The following is a 26,267-nucleotide window of genomic DNA, read 5'->3' on the forward strand; positions in this document are numbered from 1 at the left end:
CGGGGGGGGTGCTGCGGCTCATCTACAGCGCGCACCGAGCCTCGGGACAGCGGCACTCTCGCTGGTGTAACTTGCTAACAAGCCTTGCCCAGCTCTCGGTCTGGCTGGGAGCTCAGAGCTGGAAGCAGCCACTCCGCTGGTCCTCCAGGTGCCTCCTGCTCCCACTTGTTGCTCTGAATAGCAATGCAGCCAGCAGGAGAGAGCGATCTGTATTGAGCTCTGGTGAGTGCCGTGTTAGCTTTTGCACCCCTCAATACAAGAAAGACATTGAGGCCCTGGAGCGTGTCCAGAGAAGGGCAACGAAGCTGTGAGGGGTCTGGAGCATATGGGGAGCAGCTGAGGGAACTGGGATTGTTCAGTCTGGAGAAGAGGAGGCTCAGGGGAGACCTTTTTGCTCGCTATAACTACCTTATAGTTATAAGGGAGGTTGTGGTGAGGTGGGAGTCAGCCTCCCAAGTAACAGCAATAGAATGAGAGGGAATGGCTTCAAGTTGTGCTGTGGGGGTTCAGGTTGGGTATTAGGAAACATCGCTTCTCAGAAGGAGTGGTGAGGCAGTGGCACAGGCTGCCCAGGGAGGTGGTGGAGTCACCACCCCTGGAGGTGTTTGAGAACCGTGTGAATGTGGCACTGAGGGATGTGGTCAGCGGGCATGGTGTGATGGGTTGGTGATTGGACAAGGTAATCTTAGTGTTTTGTTCCAACCTTAATGATTCTGTGATTCTAAGGAAGTATAGAAGCACACCCTAAAGAAGTCGACCTGTTGGTGTTGCTTGCTGTCCAGGCTCCAGCTGATTACAGGTCTCTGTTGGTTCAAAAGGATCCTGCTCTCTTCTCCAGCCAAACCACTTGAATGGTTGGGCAGCATGAGAAAGAGTCATATCCTTCTGAGCAAGCAGAGAGAGGAAGTCGCTAAGTCAATAGATATTATTTAAAGTAATTAAAATTAGCACATGCACAACTTCCAGACTGATTTTTCTCATAACGTTATGGGCAGACTTCAGGAAACTAGGGGAATCCAATGACCCTGATGAGGAAAGTACCTTGAAGTCCACATTTATGTCATCTTGCTCAAGAATATGCTTTGTTTTGCTCTTGGGTCAAGTTAAGGGAGACTTTTTAAGACTTTGTTCTCATTTTAAATGCTCATATGATGAGTCCATTTCATGCTTCAGTAAGTCATCCACATTGAGAAACAACACATCTTTTTGGCTGCTTACTAACTTCTCAGATGGGATTCTGTTACGACTCTCTTAGCAGGGTTGAAAAGAGTTCTCTATTCATAACAGATGCACTCTCTGTGTTTCTTAGGACACAAACACAAGCAGCGCCTTCTTTGTATCTCCCCTGTATTTCCTTGTGTTCTCCTCCTGAAGGGAAGTATGATACCATACTGTTGGCCTCATCAATGCCAAATTTTTTCTGACAGTCATATTTATGTATAGGCACATACTTCCTCTGCACTGCACTGAGAGCTTATTTTGAGACAGTTATTCATTTTCTTAAGTTCCTGCATTATTAAAAAGGTGTCTCTTGCCTGGGATTGTGCCTAACTTTGCCAACTTCTTGGGTATTCAGGGCATCTTGGAGAACTGAGATTGCTTTATGCATGATTAATGTAACTTTGTAATACTGAACTGCCTTACCACTGGATACCACTGTGACATTGTTATCTCTGCACTTACTTGGCAAATGTTTTACATCACTTTTCTATTTAATTTTTTCATCTATTAAAAATTAATTAAATAGATCTAAAGTGAGAACTGTTCCAAAGGAGACTGTTCAAAACAGGCCCTGCATTCATACCTTTTCAGTAGCGATGTTTTAAGACCAGTCAGGGGGACAACTCTGTAATCGATGCCCTAATTTAGCAAACTTTTAGGTCAAGGCATCTTGTCATATTGTTAGCTGTATTAAGAGAAACCCGTAGCATGAGTCACTGTTCTCAGCCAGCCCTGCAAGCTGTCCAAAAGCAGAGGGGTTTATTTGCCCCCATGTACTTTTTTGGAAAACCATGCAGAATGTTACGGGTATGTTAGCATTTATTCGCTGTCAAGAATCCCAGATTAACTGCCACCAACTACAGTGTAACCCTAAAAATGCAGGCATCCTTAAATAAAAACGAATACATTTTTGAGTATGTATCGGCTATTATCCAAAAGTGCTGAAGCTGGTAATTGTTTGTCTACTCATAACATTCTCGTTCAGCTATCCCACCATTTCTTTAGTCTCTGAAAAATCAGTCATTTTTAATTTCTCTTTTTTCATATATATGATTTATTGCTGTCATATTCATTTTGTAGAATGTGTGTTGGATTGGGGCTGTTGGCATCTATTCAGTTCTTAACAAAGACCATTATAAATGTCGTTGTGGTTAACTTTGTGTTCAGAAATTGTGTGTTTATTAAAAACAAAGTGCAGAGAGATGTTATGCCATTGTGGTACTGATGGGATGTAGTGCAGTGCATGTTTACTTTCTGTACGTCATGGGCAGAACTTGAAGAAGCGGTTCCTATTGCTCTGTTATGATAGTTGGGCTTTTCTGAAAGTTGCTTCCTTGCCTTTTGGTTTGGTGGCTGGAATCCTGAACGTATCTACTGACACTTAATGACTGAGCATGATGTCTTCACATTCTGAATGGTATCAGTAGGATCTTTCATTGAAGCTCTATCTGCTACCCTGCTTTTACCACTCTGCCTGAAGTTGTGGCCATTTACTTTAGTCAGAAGACACCTTCCTGAAGCGAGATGATGTATTTTATTTAGTATGAATCTATGATACCATGATGATTGGAGTTGGTGCCTTTTTGAGGACAAAACCAGAAATCTTTAAGGATGGAGTGCAAATAGAAAGAACAACAGGAAGCTCTTTTTCCTGTCTGCAGGCAGAATTTCTGGTAGATCATTTCTCAGTAGGCCACTGAGTGCTCAAAAGCACTTATATTCTATAATGAGAGTATGATGTCCTTCTTTTCTTCTTGAGCGTACTCATTACTGACTTCCCACCATTTGAAATCTTATCATGAAGAGAAGTGTGATTTATGCCTTAGGTATGTTATTGCAGACCAGCAGGTAATGCAGAATGACTCTCATCTTCAGAAATCACCAAACTTTCTATGGTGCTTTGATAAAAGGGAACTCATAAGTTCTACAGCCCCTGTGAGAGCAAACTTATGATAAATGGTGAAATTAGGGCTTGTTAACAAGATGAGGAGCTCTCTTTGCTTAGATTGCTCTAGAAACAAGCAATCAACAAAGTAATTTATCTGATACAGAAGCGAGTGGTGGTGTCTATGGAACAAAGAAGCAATCAGGGGGAAGCTTGGAATATTTCTTGGATTGTTTGGCTACGATGTTTTGAGATGATGGCAGTCATTGAAGTCAGCAGCATGAAAGTCGACTGAAAGGAAGACAGACCAGGCAGAGACTGAACTACTAAGGAATAAAGCCAGAATTTGCCTGAGAAAAAGGTTACTCCTGCAACAATCCAGGAAGCAGTATGTCAGATAGTTTATCGGTGTAATGGAATATTTTCAAGTCCATTTCTGTTGTTTTGCTACATATGAACTTTTCTTAGCAGCATCCTGCATGGTAAGGCAGCCCCAAATGCATTGTTGGATATCCTGACACCTGTCCAGCAGCCTCTCTTCTCTCAGAGCCAGCGTTAGACTGGAGAGGGCTTCCAGACAGATCCTGAAAGGTGGGTCCTCCTTACACTCTATCATAGTTGAACCACTCTTAATGTTACCCTCATTTCTTGTCCCTGAAACTATTTTTCTTCAAGCCATGAAAGGGAAAGGCAGCTTGTCTGTTCTGGGTCCTGATTTTCTGACTGGCAATGACTAAAGCCACATTGTCACCCATAGCCAGCTACTGCCCTGAAGCCCTCTCCCCTCTGAAGGCTGGCATCCTCACTGCAGAATTGGCAGGAATGCTTCAACACCTACCACCTCTGACCTTGCCAGTCGGAGGCAAGGATGTCAGGATAAAGTAAACATTTATCTTCAAGCTAATACACAGTGTCGTAACCAGTGTCGCTGAACTGGAGGCACATGTTTGCCTTGCTGACTCTGCTGCAGGAATTGTGATCTCTAAAAGGAAGGTGAGGATGACAGCTGAGGGCAATAACCTTAAATAAATGTCAACAAATCTTGCTGCTGCAGTTTATCTTTGCTCTTTGGTGTGACAGTGAGTAGTGGGAAGGGATTAAAGGTTGTCTGTCTGTCTGATGCTTACTTCAGAAGGCAGAGGTAGCATGAAATACTTAGTATTTCTCTTTTCATTTCTTCTGCAACTGGCCAGGTAGCTGAGGGTGTATTTTCTTTTTAAATCTGAGGAGATATGTGCACGGTGTGAAATGGAAATGTGAAGAGAAGCAGTAAAACCATCTTCAGAGCAGGAAGGTGGTAGCCAAGAGGCTGGGGCTGACTGGGTTGGGTGTTGTGCTGCTTTAATACAACAGCAGAGCTGTCAAGACCTGACCTTTTATCTCTGTGTGATACTGCATATGCAGAACAACTCTGGGAGACTTCAGCCAAGCACTTAATTGTGCCACCAAAGTAAAATATTTTGCCAGCAAGACTGTAATATAGTAGCATTACAGCCCTTTTATATCCAAGAAGGTGAGGTTAATTTTAAATGACAGTAGCAAGCTTGATGCAGTCCATCAAGTGTTTATGTTATTGCATTCTGATACGTCCTAGGTGCTATGATGCAACATTTACATTCAAAATGTGTATTTTGCTTTAATGATATTGGGCTCAACTTCTAGTATGAAATCATCTTACAGGAGTGCTTACTTGCATTCAGAGATTTGTATCCTTCACTCAACATTATTTTCACTGTCAACAGTGAAACATAGCTGTATATCAGCGTTATTGCTCTTTCAACATGTAGCTTGAAAGGCTTCACTTTGCTTCAGCTTGCCTATAGGATTATGAAATAACTCTCTTGATGTCAGCTGGACAATATTAGAAACACGTAAGCAAGTAACCATAAGTAGATTGTGTTGAGTTCATTCATGTTCCTGTGCTGTAAATATCTGCAGGGTGGATGTCAGGTGGCTGGGGGCCAGGCTCTGTTCAGCAATGCTCAGTGACAGAAGAAGGGGCTTTGGGTACGAACTGGAACATAGGATGTTCCATATGAGCATAAGGCATGTGAAGGCAACAGAGCCTTGGAGCAGACTACCCAGAGAATATCTGGAGATATTCAGAACCTGTCTGGATGCTTTCCTGTGTATCCTGCTGTAAGGAACCTGCTTCAGCAGGGGGTTGGACTCGATGATTCCTTGGGACCGGTGCTCTTTAATATCTTTATCAATGACATTGATGACGGCATTGAGTGCACCCTCAGCAAGTTTGCTGATGACACCAAACTGAGTGGTGCGGTTGACACAGTCAACCGCAGGAAGGAAGGGATGCCATTCAGAGGGATCTCAACAGGCTTGAAAGGTGGGCCCAGGTGAACCTAATGAGGTTTGACACAGCAAAGCGCAAGGTTTTGCACTTGGGCCAGAGAAATCCCAGGCATCCATACAGACTGGAAGGAGCGGTCCTTGAGAGCAGCCCTGCAGAGAAGGACCTGGGGATCCTGGTGGATGAATAACTTAACTTAACATGAGCCAGCAGTGTGCTCTTGCAGCTCGAAAGCAAATGGTATCCTGGGCTCCATCAGAACAGGGGTGGCCAGCAGGGACAGGGAGGTGATTGTTCTCTACTCTGCTCTTGTGAGGCCCCATCTGGAGTACTGTGTCTAGGTCTGGAGCCCCCAATATAAGAAAGATAGAGAGCTGTTGGAGAGAGTCCAGAGATGATCAGGGGACTGGAGCACCTCCCCTACAAAGACTGGCTGAGGAAGCTGGGCTTGTTCAGCCTGGAGAAAAGAAGGCCGTGGGGTGACCTCATTGCAGCCCTTCAGTATCTAAAGAGGAGGGGAATCAACTCTTTGAAAGGGTAGACAACAGCAGGACAAGGGGAAATAGTTTTAAGTTGAAGGAGGAAAGATTTAGGTTGGATGTCAGGGGGAAGTTATTTACGGAGAGAGTGGTGAGATGCTGGAACAGGCTGCCCAGAGAGGTTGTGGATGCCCTGTCCCTGGAGGTGTTCAAGGTCAGGTTGGATGGGGCCCTGGGCAGCCTGGTCTAGTATTAAATGGGGAGATTGGTGGTCCTGAATGTGGCAGGGGAGTTGGAGATTCATGATCCTTGAGGTCCCTTCCAACCTATGCCGTTCTGTGATTCTGTGATGATCTTCAGCAATCTATTCCAACCTCACCTATGCTCTGTGTGTTCTGTCATGTCATACTTTCATTACCTACTTTTATTTTATTTATAGTTATATCTCACTTCCATTTTATCATTTTACACATGGTTATTGCATTACACATGGTTATTAACCAAATCACAGGTGTTTATGTATCCCTAGTTAAAAAGTAATCGATGTTCCTGTTTTGCAGATGTAGAAGTTTGAGGTAAGGCTCTTCTAATGAGTTGGTGCAGAACTGGGGCAAGAACTCCAGATTTTGGGGGTTCTTTCGCACTCTGCTCCAGCAGTGGCCCCTAGTTCTAACTCACTGGCTGTCTGTGCTGGCTGCAAATCCACATCTACCTAACCTGTGGGGCATGCTGCTGCTCTGGCACAGGCAAAGGAGCAGCCCTAGCACTGTCTGCTTGGGCTGCTGCCTCCTTTCATGCTCCAGTGATCTTACATGGCTGGAATTAGGCAGTCAGGTGTATAGGGTCACTTCTTTAGGAGGACTTCAAGTTGGTGTACAGCTTGCTGGTGAAACTTGTGAACATGGTAGGCTCTTTCCCTCATGCTTCAGTGTGTGAAGTTGCTTTAGCCTCATGCTACCTTTGAACTGCAGTGTGTGTGCTTGAGACTGAGCCAAGAGGGAGCACAGCTGTTGTTTTATCCTGCTTCCAAGCACAGGCTTGCTGTAAACAGCATAGCTCTAGTCTCTGCTGAGGTCAGTGTGGTTCAGCTGGCAGCTTCTGGTGAGCCAAATATGTACGATTCCACCTAGCCTGTTGTCTTTCAGAGATGCTGCAACTAGCTTCACTTTTTCCTTGGAGGTTGGGGTGACTATGGAGGTGTGCCAGGAGCTAAAGCTGCATTGCTGTGGTCTGAGGAGACAGCATGAATTCTGACCCTTAAAATTATGGATCACTGTACCATAATAAACTATGCTTGCTTGCTTTTCTACCGTTCAGAATAAGTTAGCCTCACAGAAGTAAATCGTTCTGCTGTAGTGTTAATGCTGAAACTTTTCATTGGTACAAAACCCAGTGTTCTCCCTGCTCCATGGCTCAAGCCACAAGACTGCAGATTCTTACAGTTACTTGCTGTTGACTTTTCCTGCCAGTTTGAAGTTTTAAACTAATTTTCAGAGTGAGTAATACAAATATTAGTGAGGTTTTTGTTTGTTTGTTTGGCTTTGGCTTTTTTCTGCCAAGTCTTGATCTGTGATCTCTACTCTGCTACACCGTGATAACTGTGACAAAGCAATCCTAAGAGGAATTGGCATGAACTTGGGGTAAAGCAGTCTGCCTTAGCACTGCAACTAAACACTCATCAAGTCTACAGAAGGGGACAATACACACAAAGTTCAGAAATCTTTAAAAGATCTTTAAAAGGGGAAATTTACTTAGTAGAAAAACTTGCATGTGAAAATGCTGACCTTCATAGTATCTGCAGCCTTTTTTTTTTTCCAGTAGTTTTTATTTTTATTTACTCATCATGCCCACATCTGTAGAAACTGATGTCCTTCTACAACATACAAAGAAAAGCGTGCTTTTGCAAGAAGTGCCAGAGACTTCATGAAATCTACTTGGCTGATTTGAATTAAGAAATTTGATAGCAGATTCAGATGTGTGATAAACAGAACAGTCTAACAAATCATCATCAAAATGCAGTTAAGAATAGTTGGACAATTGAATTTACAATGAAAAAGCCATTGTCTTGGGTTTTTATTAAATTCTTGGTACTTTTCTTCTGTTAAGCAGAGATATTGTCAACATACACGCTGGGCTTCATCTTATGACAATTTATGTATATGTATATTTTGAGATGAGCCATCCTACAGTCTAATAAAAGATGGAGAACACATTTAAAGGCTTGTTATAAAACCTCTGTTTTATGTAACTGTGTCTGAACTGCAGCATGGAAGTACTAATATTCCTCTGATAGAGATCCTGTGATAACTAGCTTGGAGTTACATTATTTATTTACTTTTAGTTATGCTCTATTTTGAAACAGGGAAATTTTGTATGGGTGTGCTGTGTTAATGAACGGCAGTGTTCATGCTAATGTTCCCCATTTGCAAGTTGGAAGTAATAACTTATACTGTATTTATAGGATAGTTAAAGTACATAATGTTGGTAATCGGCTTTGGAAATGAGGCCTTCTACTGAAATCCTAGATTTTACTGATCAGTACCTGGAAATAGAGCTTTCTAATTTTTTAATGGGCATTGCACATTTCTGAAATTACAATATTCAGTGGTGGATAAGGATTTTTACAGTAATGCATGCAGCATTTAGGCAGGCACATAAAGCTTGTGCTGTTTACAGGCAAGGTAAAAATAGCAGATTGGATCCACATCTGCCTAACATCCAGAATACTGAATCAAGAACTCTGTACATGAGTGGAAGCTTTTTGGCTCACAGAGAATGCTGTGGTTTTATGTAAACTTTATTTGCATTTCCACTTTAACAATGCTGCCTGTTTTCAATTAACAATGTATCCATGAATATTGTACTTCCATGTGTGCCCTAAATGAAAGTCTGACGTTTTATAAAGAGGAAATCTGTGATATAGTTATGAGACTGATGCCACAATTTGGTGTGGACAAGTACAGATCTCTAGTGATGGAGATGTTTCTTGATCTTTGTTTTTAAATAAATGATTTGGAAGAAAATAAGATTTAGAGCAGGTAAGTCTCATTTATCTTTGTATGTTAAATTTTTCATTCTTAAAAAAATTGACTTTACACAGACCTATAAACTTTGGTGTATCAAAATATTTCTATTTCTTTCCATGGTAGAGCCTTGTATTTTGATCAGTCTTATCTCTAACATTTCTTTGGACAGAAGATAAAATGCAGCATAATTTTGTTTTTTCAAATGTTTTTGATATATGTCGTTGGCCAATGTGTGATGTGCTCGGGATGTGCAGATTGAGCAAGTATGTGCTGCTTCCCATCTAAGATATTCAACCTTAAATGATGAGTTTAGGTTGGATAAGTGCTCAAAGATCTGGAGCTTATTTGAACCTCTTTGGCCTTGCTGTTGAGAAGGAAGAGAAAGCCTTTCTTGTTGAATTTCGTACTCTTCCTAATTGCACTTAGGTCAGGCAATCCCATAAAGTAATTTTTTTTTTTTTTTTTTTAAGTTGTACTTCAATTCCTTTCATTACCTCTCATGACCCCATTGCCTCTCATGACTCAGTGTAGGAAGTGCCAAGGTGAATGAGAAGTTACATCAAGTTCAACTTTCTTATTTTCCCTCCATACTACAGGCAAGGTTCAAATTAGATTCAGGGCTGGGTGCCTTTTTCTGTATGCTCTCTCAACTGGCAAGCTCAGCTCTAGTAAATATTGCAGTGGAAACAATCTCATGTGATGCTTGGCACACAGCTAGTGCTAGCATGAAATGCCTGTTTTTAATTTATTCCACTGTTTCTCTCTGCTAAACAAGGTAGCAAAATGGCTGACTGTGCAGAAGTAGTCGGCTCCTTGACTTGCTAGGGAAATTTGGGAAATAATGTTATCCTCACCTTACGCACTGAGGTTAGGGCACCACAATGTAAGAAGGATATAGAGAGCATCCAAAGGAGGGCTATAAAGATGGTGAAGGGTCCAGAATGAGACACATGAGCAGCTGAGGCCCCTGTGTTTGCTCAGCGCGGAGCAGAGGAGCTGAGGGGAAGCCCGATGGCGCCTGCAGCTCCTCACAGGGAGCGGAGGGGCAGCGCTGAGCTCTGCTCTGTGTGACAGCGACAGGGCCCGAAGGAACAGCATGGAGCTGTGTCAGGGGAGGGGCAGCTGGGGGTCAGGGAAAGGGGCTGCACCACAGGGTGGTGGGCACGGCCCCGAGTGCCGGAGTTCAACACTGTCTGTCAGACATGGGGTTTGATTTTGGGTGGTGCTGTGTGGAGCCACCGGTTGGACTCCATGATACTTGTGAGTCCCTTTCAACTTGAGGCATTCCGTGGGCCTGTGAAAAGCATGTACAATATGAGATCTGCTCCTTATGGCTGTCTAGCACCTATCTCAAAGCTTTTAATACACTAAGACTATGTAAGCAGGGAAAAACTGAGTTGGTTTCTTTCTCAGGTAATCTGTGGTGGATAAATATTTTTGTAGTGTTCTGGATATGTTGATTTGAAATCCTTCATCAGTCACTGCTCATGGCTTTGGGAAAAGTGAGAAATAAGTGACTTCTGGAAGTTTCATTTGCTTAATGTCTGTGAATAACAAGAAGGGAAACAGATACATGTTCTTTAAGTACACTTTGACAATTTTTGAATCCTGCTTCGTTAGTGTACATTTCGATATCAAGGTTGAACAAGCATGTGGGAAGTGTAAATAGCTGTCTGTTTCAAATTAGGATTCAGGCATATTGATTGCTTTGGAGATGATTAGCTGCTTTGCAGATGGACAACTACAGTTGTTAAATCCAAAACTTTGAGCTGTAACTTGTGCCTAGGCTAAGCTGAATGGTAGAAGGGAATGTTTGAGGCAAAATATAGGGAATTTTCTTCTCAAGAGGCACCGGGTTTGCTACAAGCTACCTTCAAAATGAGGGCTCTGTTTTTCAGTTTTTCTGTTTCAGTGGGGCATTTCGAGATTTTTTTTTTTCCCCCTCCATTTCAGAATACTAATAACTGTATGGCTGCTGAGTCCATCTCTGAGACTTGACTTTGTTGCTTTAGGCTAGCATCACTCAGCAGCTGTGGAGTACAGAGAAACAGGAATGGGATTTGGTTGTGCGGGGAAGCATTCAACTGCTCAAGCCCTGATACTGCCCTGTCTCTTCCTGCAACCCTATCAGCCTCCATCATGGTGTGCTTGCTGATCTTCTGCAGCTACTGAGGAAGGAGTGAAGTGCTTTTCTTCACTGCTGCTGTGATGGCACTAAGGCAGAATTTATCAATTTGTATTTAAGTTTCAAATCAGAAATATCTTAACTCTAAGGGGAAGATGAAATGAAAAGGGAGGAAAAGTAAAGACTGTGGGTCTTGTGAAAGAGCTAAGGGTGACAGGTAGGCATAAGCATTCATCTGCTTGGGCTGTTAAATTGCTCAAAAGCTAAGATCCAAGTGATGAGGTCTCTCCCTCAGTTTCGAACGCAGGAGCCTGAAGGAAATTGTGTAAATAGTAATCTCTTGTGCACCTCAGAATGTTCATTTATTGGCAGCATGAAGACCTTGTCAGTACTCACTTGGTTTGATTATGGCTGGTAACTAAAGATCTGTGGCTCAGAGTGGGTGAACTTTTGCAGCCCTTCCTCAAGGAAGGATGACCTTCTGTACTGTAAATTTTCCAGTGAATGCGTGCACACGCTTTTTATTTTAACTGTGATTTCTTACACCACTGTGTTACCTGCCTCAAACTTGAGGCCGTGTTGTTCTTAAAACATCAGAAACTACAGTATGAAATCATACAATGGCTTGGGTTGGAAAGGACCCCAAGGATCATCAAGTTCCAACCCCCCTGCCACCAACCTCCAGATCTGGTATTCGACCAGATTGTCCAGGGCCCCATCCAACCTGGTCTTGGACTCCTTCAGGGGTGGAGCATCCTCAACCTCTCTGAATAAAACACAGACTAGTAAAACTAGTTTTAGAGTGAATGCCATTGGCTTTCAAGGAAATGTAATGCTTAAATTTGTCTTGAAAAGTAATGTTTAGTGAGGATTCAATGAGTGTAAACTTCATCCACAGGCCAGGAATATGCAATTTCTGGAAAATTCAAGCAAGAGTTTGGTGTTCAGAGAAATCTTAGCTATGGGTCTAATTTGTGACAGTCTTTCTGTTCCTCCTTCGGAGGCAGAGTAACTGCAGGTCTAGTGCTGATGATGAAGAACTGTAGTTTTCCTCCAGTGGCCAGTTCACTGATTAGCTGGTGGGAACATCTGCAGTAAATACCTGCTGAGTTTATATAATTTTTAATTGAAATGCATTAAAAGTTGAATGTGGTACTTCAGAGAAGGACTGCTTGGCTCTATGGAACAACCTCATAGCACAAAGCACCTTACATGCCATTATCTCTGACTCCCTTCACAGCTAGTGGAGGGAAATGTGCGCTTTTGAGCTACAGTTCTTTTCATATAATCATGGAATCCTTAGTGTTGGAAGGGATCTCTGAAGACCGTCTAGTCCAGCTGCCCTGCAATGAACAGGGACACCACAGCTACATCAGGTTGCCCAGGGTCTTATCTAGCCTGGCCTTGAAAGTCTCCAGGAACAGGGCACCACCACATCTCTGGGCACTGGTTCCAGTGCTTCACTAGCATTACTGTAAAGGACTTTTTCTTTATATCTAACCCCAATATACCCTCTTTGAGCTTGAAACCATTTCCCTTTTTCTATCACCACAGACCCTGCTAAAGAGTCTGTTCCCTTCTTACCTTTAGCTCCCCTTTACATACTGAAAGACTGCTGTCAGATCACCTAAAGAGGAGCCACAGGAAGGAAGGGGACAGACTTAGGTAGACTTCTGATGGATCAGACAAATGGTATTCTAAAAGTGCTTTATCTCTCTGCATTGACAATGAAGGGAGTGAAGATGACCTCGTGTGAGACCAAACACCTGTCTTGTGACTGAATCTCAGTTTTGGAATAAATAACATTAATTGAGACTAGCATGAGTATGTCTAGGCAGCCTGACTATTCAGACTCTGTTTTGGTACACAGGAGCACTAAGCCTTCTTAATTTGGCATGGGAGGATGCTTAGTACTGCCAAAAGAACAAGTTCCCCAACATAATCTCATAAATGACTGGATTGTTTTTAATTAAATTGTTTATAAGAAAAAAAAACAGAAACACACACAAGCACACAACCTCAAGCAAATTGGCAAAGTTGGGAAAAAAAATAGGACTGAGAACAAAGCTTTGTTATGGAAAACAGTGAGCAATTTCTAAGCTTAGGCATACACTGTTTAGAGTAAATTACATATTTTCTAACTTTTGCAGTTCAATAATGCAAGAAAATTTTGTCTAGGATTAGTTCTTTTCATGCAGTTAACATTTTAGGAAAAGAAGAAAAATAAATTTTTCTACCCCTTCTTAGTGACAGGTTCTTTTCAGGTGTTTTGCTATTTCTAGTCAGGCAATGTTTTCATATTCATGCTTGTGCAGAGCTTTATAAGTGCATTCTACTTTTGGATTTGCCATGTGTTCTATTAACTATATTAATTTTCTTTGTGCACCAGTTCTTGAAGTTGCTCAGTTGTATTCTGTCTGGCAGTTTGAGAAACACTTTTGGAAGATCAGTTAAATATAAGCACAGACATTCTTCGGGCACAAGTTTTGCTTTTCTGGATCAGTAGAACTGCTTTCCTATTTTAGAATAGTGCTTTGCCTTCTTTGAAACATACAGTTTTACTGTGAATTTAGTTATATTTAGGAAACATCTAATAATGTTTCATAAAGCTTTTGCTTTTCATTTCCAAGGACTTTGGAAGAACCTTTCCTTCCATTTAACAACAAACAAAATCCTTAATATGCTACTGAGGGATTGCAAGATTGAGGTGATGTATCAAATTAATAAGGAAGCCCCAGGACATAAAAGTAAATGAGCATTTATTTTTTATATCAATCCCTAGAACTGGCAGTATTACTTACCTGCTGTAGTTTGTTCTGCTGCTTTTAACTGAATTGTAGTTTCTTGTGTGTGTTTTAATTTTTGTGGTGAATGAGTTCTTTTGACAATAAGGAGTATGTATCAGTTATAAATATCATGAATACTTCATCATGGTTTAGAAAAATTAATAGTTTTAAATACTTGTTTCTCCTGAATTGCAGTAAACACCACTGGAACACTAAAAATATGCTCTATTTCTATTTTTAATGTGTGTCCTCTGTACCAGAGGACAGATGAAAGAGGCGGTATCTGAGTACTGCTGTAAAGTAACACCACAGTGCTGACATGATTAGTGGCTGTAATGTTTGGGTCTGAATGTAACCCTGTTCTGGATCACTCTGGATGAAAAGGGTGCTTGTGCAGAAAGCTCGAGATGGATGTTGGCCCTTCAATCTGTCCATGCTGCATTTTGGGTGGTTGTCTGGTGTTCACTGTATCCCAAGGGATGGTTTTGCTGAGTGAGAATTAGTAGTGCTGAGGCTATTTGAATTCCAAAGCATAACAGGTTGCAGGTGAGAAATGAACTCAAGAACAAGAAATTTCTGGTTGTGACTAAGCAAGATATCTAAAATAAATACAGTTTTTGTGTTTTCTGCTTATGTTAACCTGCTTTCAGGCATTGCGAGTGTGTCGTGCTGGTTGATTTCATTACCAGTTTCCCTCCAACTACATGTGCCACTATTTCTTCCAAGCTGACTGCTGCTGACTTCTACTCTGAACTTCAGCTGTTACCACCTACAATCTGGCTATCCAAAAAGTCAGCATTAATTCTTGATTGACACTTGTCTGTGAGGAAGGAAGCTGAACCTAAATTTGGAAAGAGAAGCCTGGAAAGCGTTTTGTTGAATTGGCTTTTCTGACACAGAGATGGCAGTAGAGGATGAAGCGTGATCAACTTGTTTCTGTTCATAAATCCTGCTTTGTTAAGCAGGTACTTGTGCTGTAGTATTAATTTTATGTATCTCACAGATCTTATAAGTATGGAAATTCTTCTCTCTTTGTAACCATTCTATATATGTCCTTGTATTTCAGGATCCTTTATTTGTGTTTCAAGAACTGTAGATGAAAGATTTTAACATCGATTGCAAGCGAAGCATAAGAACTGAAACAAAAGTATTTGTGAATCACTAATTGATTTACAAAGCTCACTACACTAAGAAAAGAGATGTAGCCCTGAAAACAGTAGTGCTGGAGAATGGTCACTGTCAGTGCTGTACTTGCAGTGCCCAGTGCACTGAAGGTGTCTCAGGGAGCTGCTTCTTTAATTAGCATTGATTGTCCATCATTTGTTCTCACTCACATTCATTTCCTGACCTCACCAGACTCAAGATATGCTTCCCTAGCACCCGAGTAAAGCTGCTATGTAGATAGGTGCATACTCTCTCCTTCCTGCTCCCAGCACACTGCTGTTCCTGCTGGAGGGGTAGTGGAGACCACTCTGGGAACACAAGGTCTTATCACTGCTCTGCTCCGCTGCCAGCAGCACTTCTGGTGCTCTGCTTTAGTCAGATGGTGTTTGCTTCTGTTTCATCCCTTGGTTCCCACGGTCAGACTGGATCTATTCGGTCATCTTCCTGGGGCTATTTTTTCCATGTTCGTGTAGCTTTTGGGATACCACCTTCATCTTCCCTGCTAGTCTTCTATTTATTTTACCTTATTCACACTTGTGTTCATGAGATGTGAATAAACAAGAAAAACTCATCCTCTTATATCTTTTATCAGTGTTAACTGCTGAATTTTTATTGTGGTACTCCTTTTTAATGTGGACATTACTGTGGTTATGCCCATTTAATGTGGTTCTGATGCAACTTACATTGTAACCGAGCAGCAGTCAAGAGAAGGCAAATTTCAGATGTAGGCTTGCACAGCTATGGGCTGTGGGTAGCCTTGTTGCAATAAACTGTTACGGGTCATTGCTCACATGATATTGGAAAATGCAATATCTGTGTGCTATGTGAACACATTGTCTAAATCTTCTCACCTGGAAGGAGATTTTGATTCCACAGCGCAGTTCCACAAAATTAGTTTATACAGGCACTAAAAGCAGTCCAACCTCTTTGACTTCATCTTTTTTCTTTGAGTTGATGTGATTCTACGTTTGCTTGTTATTTTGTATAAATGTTTATTTTATAGATCACTTATGTTTTTTCAGTTGATTTTGTAATGTTGAAGGTGAGGATAATCTGGATTTGGATGTGTTGATGAAGCTGGGATTTACTGCTTCAAGCCTGCTCAGTTTGTATGACCCTGTGGCGTGCGGTATGCTAAGAATTAGTTCTGCTGTAGAAAGCTCATTGAGCAGGAATGGAAAGGTGATCAGTAGGTGGTATAGAATTTGAGGTTGCTCAGGGATAGGAGAATTTTCTCACTTTACCATAATTTTATTTTATTTTACTAATTATTATTATATTTCAAGTAAAGGTATTTCGGTTTTTAGGCAGGTCATTTCTGTGGACTCAAAAGCCTGTCCTTATGCTTCAGTAAGTTCACAGAATCACAGAATCACAGAATTGTAGGGGTTGGAAGGGACCTCTAGAGATCATCGAGACCAACCCCCCTGCCAAAGCAGGTTCCCTACACCAGGTCACACAGGTAGGCGTCCAGGCGAGTCTTGAATATCTCCAGAGAAGGAGACTCCACAACCTCCCTGGGCAGCCTGTTCCAGTGCTCCGTCACCCTCACCATGAAGAAGTTCTTACGCACATTCGTGCAAAACTTCCTATGCTGCAGCTTATGTCCGTTTCCCCTCGTCCTGTCTCCACGTACCACTGAAAAGAGACTGGCCTCACCGCTATGGCCGCCACACCTCAGATATTTATAGACCTGGATCAGGTCCCCTCTCAGTCGTCTTTTCTCAAGGCTAAACAGACAAAGTTCACTTAGCCTTTCTTCTAGGGGAGATGCTCCAGGCCCTTCACCATCTTTGTGGCCCTCCGCTGGACTCTTTCCAAGAGATCCCTGTCTTTTTTGTACTGGGGAGCCCAGAACTGGACACAGTACTCCAGAGGAGGCCTTACCAGGGCAGAGTAGAGGGGGAGGATCACCTCCCTCGACCTGCTGGACACGCTCTTTTTAATGTACCCCAGAATGCCATTGGCCTTTTTGGCCACGAGGGCACACTGCTGGCTCATGGCCAACCTGTCGTCCACCAGGACGCCCAGGTCCCTCTCTGCAGAGCTCCTCTCCAGCAGCTCATCCCCCAGCCTGTATCGGTGCATGCAATTCTTCCTCCCTAGGTGTAAGACCCTACACTTGCTTTTGTTGAACCTCATCCGGTTTCTTACTGCCCAGCTCTCCAGCCTGTCCAGGTCTCGCTGAATGGCAGCACAGCCTTCAGGCGTGTCAGCCAATCCTCCCAACTTCGTATCATCAGCAAACTTGCTGAGGGTGGCCACTATCCCCTCATCAAGGTCACTGATGAAGATGTTGAACAAGACCGGACCCAGCACAGACCCCTGGGGGACACCACTGATTACAGGTCTTCAGCCAGACTCTGCACCACCAACGACGACCCTCTGCACTCTGCCAGTCAGCCAGTTCTCAACCCACCTCACTGTCCACTCGTCTATCCCTTCTCAGCTTTGTTATAAGGATAACAATAAGTTAATAATAATAAGTTAATGAAAAGCCTTTAAAATACCCAGGTGGAATTGTACAGGAATGTATATTCACTGCTGGATTTACCAAGAACTTGCATACTGAATATGAGGCATTGATTCTTCTGGTAGGTAACCTCAGTGAGGCCCAGGTGAACGGACTGCTTTGTTTGGATTTCACACAACAGGCCTGGCCTGCTCATGGGTTTCTTGTCTATTGGTAGCTTCATTCTTCTCCGTCATTCCCTGTAGATACAGGAGCTGTCTGTTAACAGCATTAGAGGTGCAGGATTTACTGCCCTGCTGGACTGGGACTCTGGAATCTGTTTTGTACCTCAGACTGCCCTGTGGCTTGAACACCCAAGCTTTAGTCTTATGAATACTCTGGATGTACATTTAGCCGTCTATCCCACAGCAGTGAAAGCAGACAGTCATGTAGATACAGATTCAAAAAGCTTTAGACCACAGCTTTCTTAGGTAGCACAGAATATCCAAGGATCAAGGGAAAAACAGCTTAAGTGTCTATTCCAGTTACTTCTTCTGTCTGTGCTGGTCTTTAGGTTCACATAAGAAACAGACAGTGAGCTCCAAATCTTTATTCTGTATCTCAGCTGTTCTGCATAATGCAGGTTATTTCTATTTACCTTTCTGTGTCGGTCATCTTCAATGATGCAAAGTTTCTTACTTTCATTTCTGACTTGAGTGCTATCCAGGAGCACTGGAAGTCTTGCTCAAGCTGCTTGTAGTTGAGTTCTGTATTCCACTCTGCCCTGCACCTCAAAATGCATAATGTGTGTAGCTTTTAAAAGTCAATTTCACAATTTATTTATTTTTCCACTGTTTAGGAATTTACTGTATTTCAAGATTTGGTGAAAATAAACATGGTCTTGTGGTTTTTCTTAATTTTCATCTGCCTTATTCTCCTCAGAGATTTCACCTGGAGATTCCACATTTCCCATCTTAGTCGGTACTCAGGCTTGGGGAGCAAAAGTAGAACTCCTTCATCTGCAGTATACATGATGCAGTGATTTCAAAACTGTGAATTCATAGACCATGCCTCACAGTTATGGTAATACTGTGATCATTTTCTGGATGTAGTATCTTTCAAGTGCATGGTAATATTTACTTGTACTATGAGAAAATGATCCTTAATTGAGTATGTTGATTTTGGACTTACAAATGTATGTGTGATTTCAGAATTCATTTAAATTCTTTGTAATAATAAAATGGGTTTTAAGACTTTTTTTTTTTTAGCACTTTCCCCCCTCCCTCTCTCATTTCAGATGTTGCAGTTGTGGATATGAGTGATATTTCCAAGCAACCATCACTGTTCTACCACCTTGGTGTGCGTGAAAGCTTTGACATGGCAAATAATGTTATACTCTACCATGGCACTGATGATGACACTGCTCAGTCTCTCAAAGTAAGGTTCTCTCTTCAAAATCTTGCTTCATTTCAGAAATACCTTTAGCTACCTGATTCCGCAAACATTCGTGGCTTTTTTTGAAACTTTCATTGAGTGTGATTTCCTAATGGCTATTTAGCAAAATCTTGTTAAAAATAATAGCTAGTACCAAGAATAGCAGTGGTTAAAGTAAAAGCTTGTTTATAAGAAAGATCCATACTGCAGTACTGGGTTTGCTTCAGATGGTTTGACTTGTACAAAACCTGCGCTTTCAATTCCAATAGTGATGCTCAAAGAAGTAATGTATTGCAACCTACTCTGAACATTCAAATACTTCTCTCCGCTGAAGTTAGTATCTCCTAGTTTCTGAGAAGCTAAGATTACAGGAATCTTCTTTTTATTTCTCTTTGAAGAAAGAAGAGATAACAGGCCTGTTGTTCACTATTACAGGAGGGAAACATGCTATACACTGAAGTCTTTTAATGCTGTTCTGGCTGCAAGTCCTATAATGGCATATTTCTTTCACAGCGTAGGTTTTCTTTGGTTTGGCTCACACTTAGATTACTTTTTTATACTACCACTTACTGATTCTTATAATATCATCCTTTTTCTTGCTACCTTCACTGAGAACAACGTTGTTCATGCTGTGTGAGGTTGTTTTTCTCTTTTTTGATTTATTGCCTCTTCTGGTTTTAACATTTTTTCATGCCACTAATGTCCAAAAATCTATCTTGGAATTCTCCAATCTTTCCCAGTGAAATAAGAATATTTAGTTGAATGTTAATTGCATTAAAAGCTGGGTCCTGTCACAGCTGCTTTTTCTTTCAGTGTCTTCAGTTTTACTCTGAATCTAGAATCCCATACTCCTTCCTGCAATTGTGTTCCACATATATATTCACATTTTGTGTAATCTGGAGTCACGAGACCTCAGAGATGGAGCCTCTCACACCCTTTGCTCAAAGAGATACAACAAATATGTGTCAAGGCATACTTGCATCCCCTTCATTGCTTTAATAATTTCTTAAGGGCAGCCATACAACTTTTCCTCTTGCAGAGACAACATACCTGACTGCAGTTCTTATTTTTTATTAATGCATTTTTTTAAGTCCTTGTCTTATGTTGTATCTCAGGTGTTCTGATCATCTTGGTTCTCCTCAGCAGGTGCCTAAGTTTGGGAAGCCCAAGCTAGTCATCTTTTACATATCTCCACCTAGTGAGGTGAATGGCTTTGATTTCTGCACTTTGTGCCAAGCACTTATGCAAGCATGTGCTCCATAACTGGAGGGATGAATGACCTTCAGACTCACGTCTGTCTGTGGGCCAGGTCTTCAGACAGTTCACTGCCAGAGCTTGCAGATCTTTGCAGTGTCAGTTCTGGGTCTTTTCGTTGAAGAGTATGAAGCTCAAGTACAAGGCTGGGGACCTCGCAACACTAGAGTATGATTGGATCACATAAGGCTGGAAAAACTGTTCTCTCTCTTAATTTTTCTTCTCATGGGAGCTCTGCTAGTGACACTGAGCCCTGCTGTATCTCTTATCTCACAGCTGTTTGTATAATCGCTTTGGTTAACAGTCCCCTGGCATACCTTACTATGTGATCAAAATTACTTGATTAATTGATTTGAGTTGTTGGAAATAGGTTGAAGAGATCATCTGGTTGAACACCAGCGTAGTTCTAGCAGGATACTGGGGATATGGTTCTGTCCTATTCTGATGTTCTTGATACTTCTTTTGCAATCGAGCCTCCTGTTTGCTGTTGGATACCATTCAAATATATAAATATAGTTTTCGTTTTAGGAATACTTCAGAAGGTAGATAGGGATTATTCTTGGGATCCTTCAGGGAAGAACATTTCATGATCTCTTGACGTATTTCATGGTTTAGGTGCTAGATAGTTTTCAGAAGAGTTCATTTTTTTTCCTTAGAGAGAGAAGTTTTTATCAACAGAAGATAAAATTTTATTAGAGATATTTGTTTAGCTAAGTGGACATGTTTACTTTTAGCTTTTCTTTCAGGTGTTTATTTCAGATGACTAAGCCTTCAATCATATATATATATTTTTTTCTGAACTATTTTATTGCCCTAAAGAGTTTGCATTAATCAGTAATTCTGTTAGGTATAGATACCTTGATGTGAATAGTTGACTATCTATTGGTGGTTTGTTATTTCTGACTAATTTAGCCAGTTTTTTTCCCTTTGCTTTTAGGAATATATCACTCTACTTGGATTTGGGTTGCTTTACATCCTCAATAAGAGTGTTCAGCCTAGCTGTTATGAAGGCAGTATTCTTACTGTTACTCCTGCTGGAGTAGCTGTGAAGTTCAGGCAGCCTGACTATTTAGTTCACTTCATAGAACACATCCTTGAAATTCTCCCAAGAGTTGTATCTTCAATTTCTTCAGTGTTCTTTCCAAAACAACCTATTTCTAAGCACATAATAAAAAGGCTGGATTTCAAGAGGTTCATCATTGTGGAACTAAATCTCTTAGACTGTTAGTAATGCTCAGTCTGATGATATATACATGAGCACCATCATTTCTGTGCAAGTGGATTTGAGGCTGTCGGATGTGTGAAGTTGCTGAGTAAGAATTATCTTAGATTGCCAGAGCACATGCAGTTAAATTACTTCAGTAACCTTGCTTAGAAAAAAGTCTGCCTCTAACATTTGTAAAGTAGCTTATCTGGAGATCTCTTTATTTCACCAAGCAGTGTTCACTGGATATGCATGCCACCACAAGAAGGAGAAGGTTACTTACCACCAGCTGGAGATCTTTGAGGTTTGGTTTACGTTAAATTGTCATCCTCCTCATGGTTTCAATCTCTCTCTTTAGATTTCAGAGTCTGAAGAACTAGGGTGCAGGAGTGTTTTGGGCTGTGCCCATCCAGGTAGGAAAGGAGCCTAGGTATCTTAAGGATATTCTCTGAGAGAAAAAATCTCCAGCTTTGAATGCTTTTGATTCACAAGTGTCCAGTAGGCTTATGAAGTGCCCTGCTTGAGAAACTCCAGTTACTGGCTAGTACAAGTCTTCTTTGTCTTGTGAGCACTAATTTAAAAAGGTCTGTTCTCTGAATCATTAATTCTTTCTGAAACTGAACTATGGAGATTTTTTTTTTTAACATTGTCCTTTACTTGGAATTTGGTGTTGGCAGGAAAAGGAGATTATGTGTTAAAGAACACATTTGTACGTGTGTGTGTGTGTGTGTGAGTGTGTGTATACCATTTAGTTTTATTGGATGTAGTAATGATTCTCAGTAAAAATGACCATCTCTGTTCTCTTTTTCTTCCAGGATATGGTATCTCAGAAAAATACAGTAAGTATTAAATCTACATTCATTTTAAAACACAAAATGAATATTACAGTTGAAGTAACTCTAACAACAAAGTTACCAAGTGTATATATGCTCTTTATGGTACTAGGGAATCCATTTTCCTTACGTACAATAATGAATCTTACTGACTTCCTTTCAAAAGAAAAGATAGATTAAAAAAAACTACTTTTCTTTAGGAGTTCCTTTTTAATTTCTAGAGAAGTTCCAGCAGATATGTTATATATGTATGCTCATAGATAAAAATGTAGACTTGGAATTTCAAAGTCTGTTTCTACCTCTACCACTTTCACTCATTTGTATAAATATGTATGTGTGTGTGATACCTTATTAAGGCTGTACATCAAGCAGATCTGACTACTACGTACCCATCCTCTTCTTCACAATTTCACAGGTTTTGCTGAGGAATGCAAAACCTTCCCCAGTTAAAAACATTTTTAACTTTAATGCAAGGAAAACCAAATAAGTAAACCTCAACAAAGATACAATTCAGTAGTTATTTTAGGCTTACTGTAATATACCACAAAATCTTGCACAGTTATGTATTTTTTTTACACTTTCCATTAGTGGTTATTTTCATTAAACACTGTTATACTGAGGGCTGTTGAATTCAAAAAAGTCTTGAACTTATACCTTTATATATTTCCCATATACTTTTATTCTTTTCTGAAGTAATCCTAAGGAGGATTAAAACAATAAAATGGCTTTTGATTTTGCTAAACTGATCATTTAGAAGAGAACTAAAAGAGATAATTTATTAGTTACAGCTGCTTATTTTGACTTACAGTTTATACTTGGCTGCAGCAAGTATATAGGCTAAAGATAGATCAGGTTGAGTAAGTCCAAGTCCTTTTCCTGTCTGTTGTGGTGATCTTTGATATCTTTGATCAGGTTTCACTGTGCAGTTGGAACTGCATTTCCTAGTCTGCAGCTCTGTGAAAAGAGCCCTCAGAGCAGCTTGAGGTTTCCTTGTGAATAATGGTACTTCCATTTTCAAGCTATAACTGGTGGATGTCACAAGTGTATGCTTTCACCTCCAGAGCCAGAGGGAGAATTGTGACAAGAGCCATTTAGTAGTTACTCCTGAGATGGTGCAAAAGTGGCAACCTAGTGCCATGGATTAGCAGCCTGCAGTCTTTTGGCTGATTCTCTCCCCACAAGGGAGTTAGGACCTCCTTCAGCTTCATGTGGAAGAGAAGAAAAAGTGGATTTGGTATTGTTTCCTGCATCAGACCTGGAAACACCAGGTTAGCAAAAAGGGCAGGGAGGGATCTTGAAACCGGTGTCCTGATCACTCCTCTAAAAAGGTGGGAGGGGAGGAGTTGTGTAGCCTACTTCCTTCAAGTGCTTAGATTACAAAGACCATTGTGAGTAAAATACAGAAGAAAAATAATTGACTTAAAATATCAAGTATGGATTCTGGACCTTTCATCTTACTCAAAGTTATTTGTATTCTCTTAAATAGTAAATTTATTATAATATGCTCCCATGTTGTATTTTTTTTTTTAATCAGTTTTTTATTCTGAAATAGCAGTAAACTGATTAGCAAGCTAAATAATTAATAAGTTCAAACTCAATCTTTTTCTAAGTTGGAATTGGCTTCAAATAGACAGTTCCCCTCCTTGCAAGCCACATGATGTGTCTGGAGAGGCATGTAGTTTGCTGCAATCCAGTGTTGTGCCACTGCTTTAGTACTTAATAAAATATATCCTATAAGAATAGGAGAACTGGGAAAGTAGTTTCTTTCCACTGTCCAGGAATGAGGATTTCTGGGATAGGAAAATAGGGGGAATGCCATTCAGATTGGCTCCTGCAAACAAATGAAAGTTCTGTATCAGTTTTTTTTTGGAGGGCTTTTTTGCTAATTAGGGTTGCTGTGCTCCATATGTAGTTACAGAATTGACATGAATTTACTACATCTGGTGAGGTAAATAATCATGTAACCACTGCAGTTTCATTTCTAACTTTTACATACAGCACTTAATATACTCTGCTACGGGTCTGTATTTTCCTTTCACATTTCCTGATTGAACTGATCTTTCTATTGGTATGCCTCTGTCACCGCTGTGATGTAGCAGAAAGAGCTTAAGTGCACTCTTCACTGGAGTGTGGAGATACGTTGGAGGAAGGATAGATACTTCATCTGCTAAGCCTTCCTCCAGCCCAAAGGTAGCCAGAAGAATACCATTTCTGTTTTTCTGAAGAGAAGTCCTCTTGCTGCAGCAGTACTCTGTGTCTGTGCTCATGTAAGGAAAGAAGATAATTGAGATTGCTACCAGACACATCGCACCATTTTTGCAGTAGCGAGAGTGAAACTTTCTGCATGCAGCTCTGCAGTTAGGACCTTTTTCTCAGGTTTTCTTGCCCTCACCTTTGCTATTTATCCTGCAAATCTCAAATCATGTGCAAAAGCGCAAAAGATAACAGCATAGAATGGATGTGGAACCACTAAAGATGCAGAAAAGATGAATGTGTTGCGTGTCCTTAGTGGTGATTTTTTTTTTTGAGCAGGTAAGTCATGAAAAAAGTTGATATTTTCCTTGCAAGGGAAATATTATGCTAACTCTGCATCAGGAAGGAGGCAAAAGTGAGAAAACTGAACATAAAGCTGAAAACAATGCATAGAAAAAGTTACAGCATTGATTTGAAAGTTGACTTGAGCACAGCTGATCTAAAAGTGAAAATCATACAGTGGCATGCTGTGGTGGCGTGTGCTTGAGATATTTAAAAGCTTCATGTCTGAAAAAAAGAGCGTAGGAGTAGGAAAACTAGGATTATAGCTTCCTTCCACTGTACAGGAACAAAGATTTCCAGGATAAAAAATGCTCAGGGATGGATGTGATTCAGATATACTTGACTCCCACAAACAATTAATGGAAGTTCTGAATCAATAATTTATTGTGTACTTAGATTTTAGATTTGTAAAAGAATTATTGGCTATGGGAGTTCAGTTCCCAAAACAGAACTGCACTTATATGACATGCAAGGTCAGTATTGCCAGTGCCCCATGAGTTTTCCTTCCGTAAAGCTCCTTGGAGGACAACATTCTGCTAATTTCACTTACAGTTTAGGCACAGCTCCCTTTCTTCTGTCAAAATTATCAGTGATAAAACAGATAGCAGATGTCCATTTGGACAGAACAATGTGTTTCCTATATTGTTATGGACAGGTTAAGGTCTGAGAGCACTACTAGATTGTAGAGTACAGGAAAATGCATTTCTCTCTGGAAAACTGGCTTGTGCATTGGAGTTTCTTTAGATTTTAATGTTACTACACGTTTACAGGAAGAAATAAAATTCCAAGGATTTTCAAAAGCCTAAATTGCTTAGAAAATCTTCCCCCAATTTAGCATTACACAAAATCCATGGGAAAGTTATTATATTTTGGTACAAAATGTTGTTGATATCCTTGATTTGTTTTTGTTCTCGGTAGGGAAATTTTGTCTCCCTCTACAGAATTTTAAGGAAATATGTGTAAAGATGTCCAAGATGGAGAGAAGAAGGGAGTCCACAAGAAGCGTTTTAAAAACTGCTGGAGTCAGGAAGCAGAATGTTCAGACCTTCTTACAATAGTTCTAGCATTGAAAGCTTTGATCCATTTAGCTTATTTGAATGTGACACTGAGAATATAAGCCAGAACTTCCCTTGTGGAAAAATTATAAGGGAAGTTCAGAATATAAAGAGAATTTTTCATTAGTTGATAAGTTGATAGTAGACCTGACGGAGTTTGAATAACTGTTAATTTGAAGGGTGGTGGAGAGAGAGAAGGTATTTAAAGGGAAGTAGGATAGCTATTAAATCAAAAAGTTTATTATTACTTAGGTCTGTGTAGCTGAAGAAATATTTTGAGATTTCAATGTTTTTTTTTCTTAAATTATAGAGGATAGTGATGCCTTGGCTATGGAGGAGTTGTTAGCAAATTTCTCCTTGATCCAAAGGAAACAAGATTGAAATTTATTCTTGCCAAAGGAATTTTTATGTTGAAAAATCACTTTTTATTGTGATTGGCCCCAAGTATCTTCAGAGCTTCAATAGCTGTTTAAATTACTCTATCTAGTTCTTCAAGTCAATGAACA

At 40.7% G+C, this 26,267-nt stretch overlaps 1 protein-coding gene across 2 annotated transcripts in view; it reads left to right on the forward strand.

Annotated features, from left to right (window-relative positions):
• Positions 1–3,591: 3,591 nt before the first annotated feature.
• The window catches only part of LOC104909324 (mitogen-activated protein kinase kinase kinase 15-like), a 45,388-nt gene continuing 22,712 nt past the window's right edge, over positions 3,592–26,267 (forward strand). The window contains exons 1-3 of one of the 2 annotated variants that reach the window (XM_010725605.3): positions 3,592–3,697; positions 18,744–18,883; positions 22,154–22,177. In XM_010725605.3, coding sequence (XP_010723907.1) covers positions 18,761–18,883; positions 22,154–22,177 — 147 coding nt within the window. In that variant the 5' untranslated portion in view covers positions 3,592–3,697; positions 18,744–18,760. The remainder of the gene's footprint in view (positions 3,698–18,743; positions 18,884–22,153; positions 22,178–26,267) is intronic. The other variant, XM_031557254.1, reaches the window with a different exon arrangement.

This window comes from Meleagris gallopavo, chromosome 1, assembly GCF_000146605.3.
Source record: "Meleagris gallopavo isolate NT-WF06-2002-E0010 breed Aviagen turkey brand Nicholas breeding stock chromosome 1, Turkey_5.1, whole genome shotgun sequence".
Lineage (NCBI taxonomy): Eukaryota > Metazoa > Chordata > Aves > Galliformes > Phasianidae > Meleagris > Meleagris gallopavo.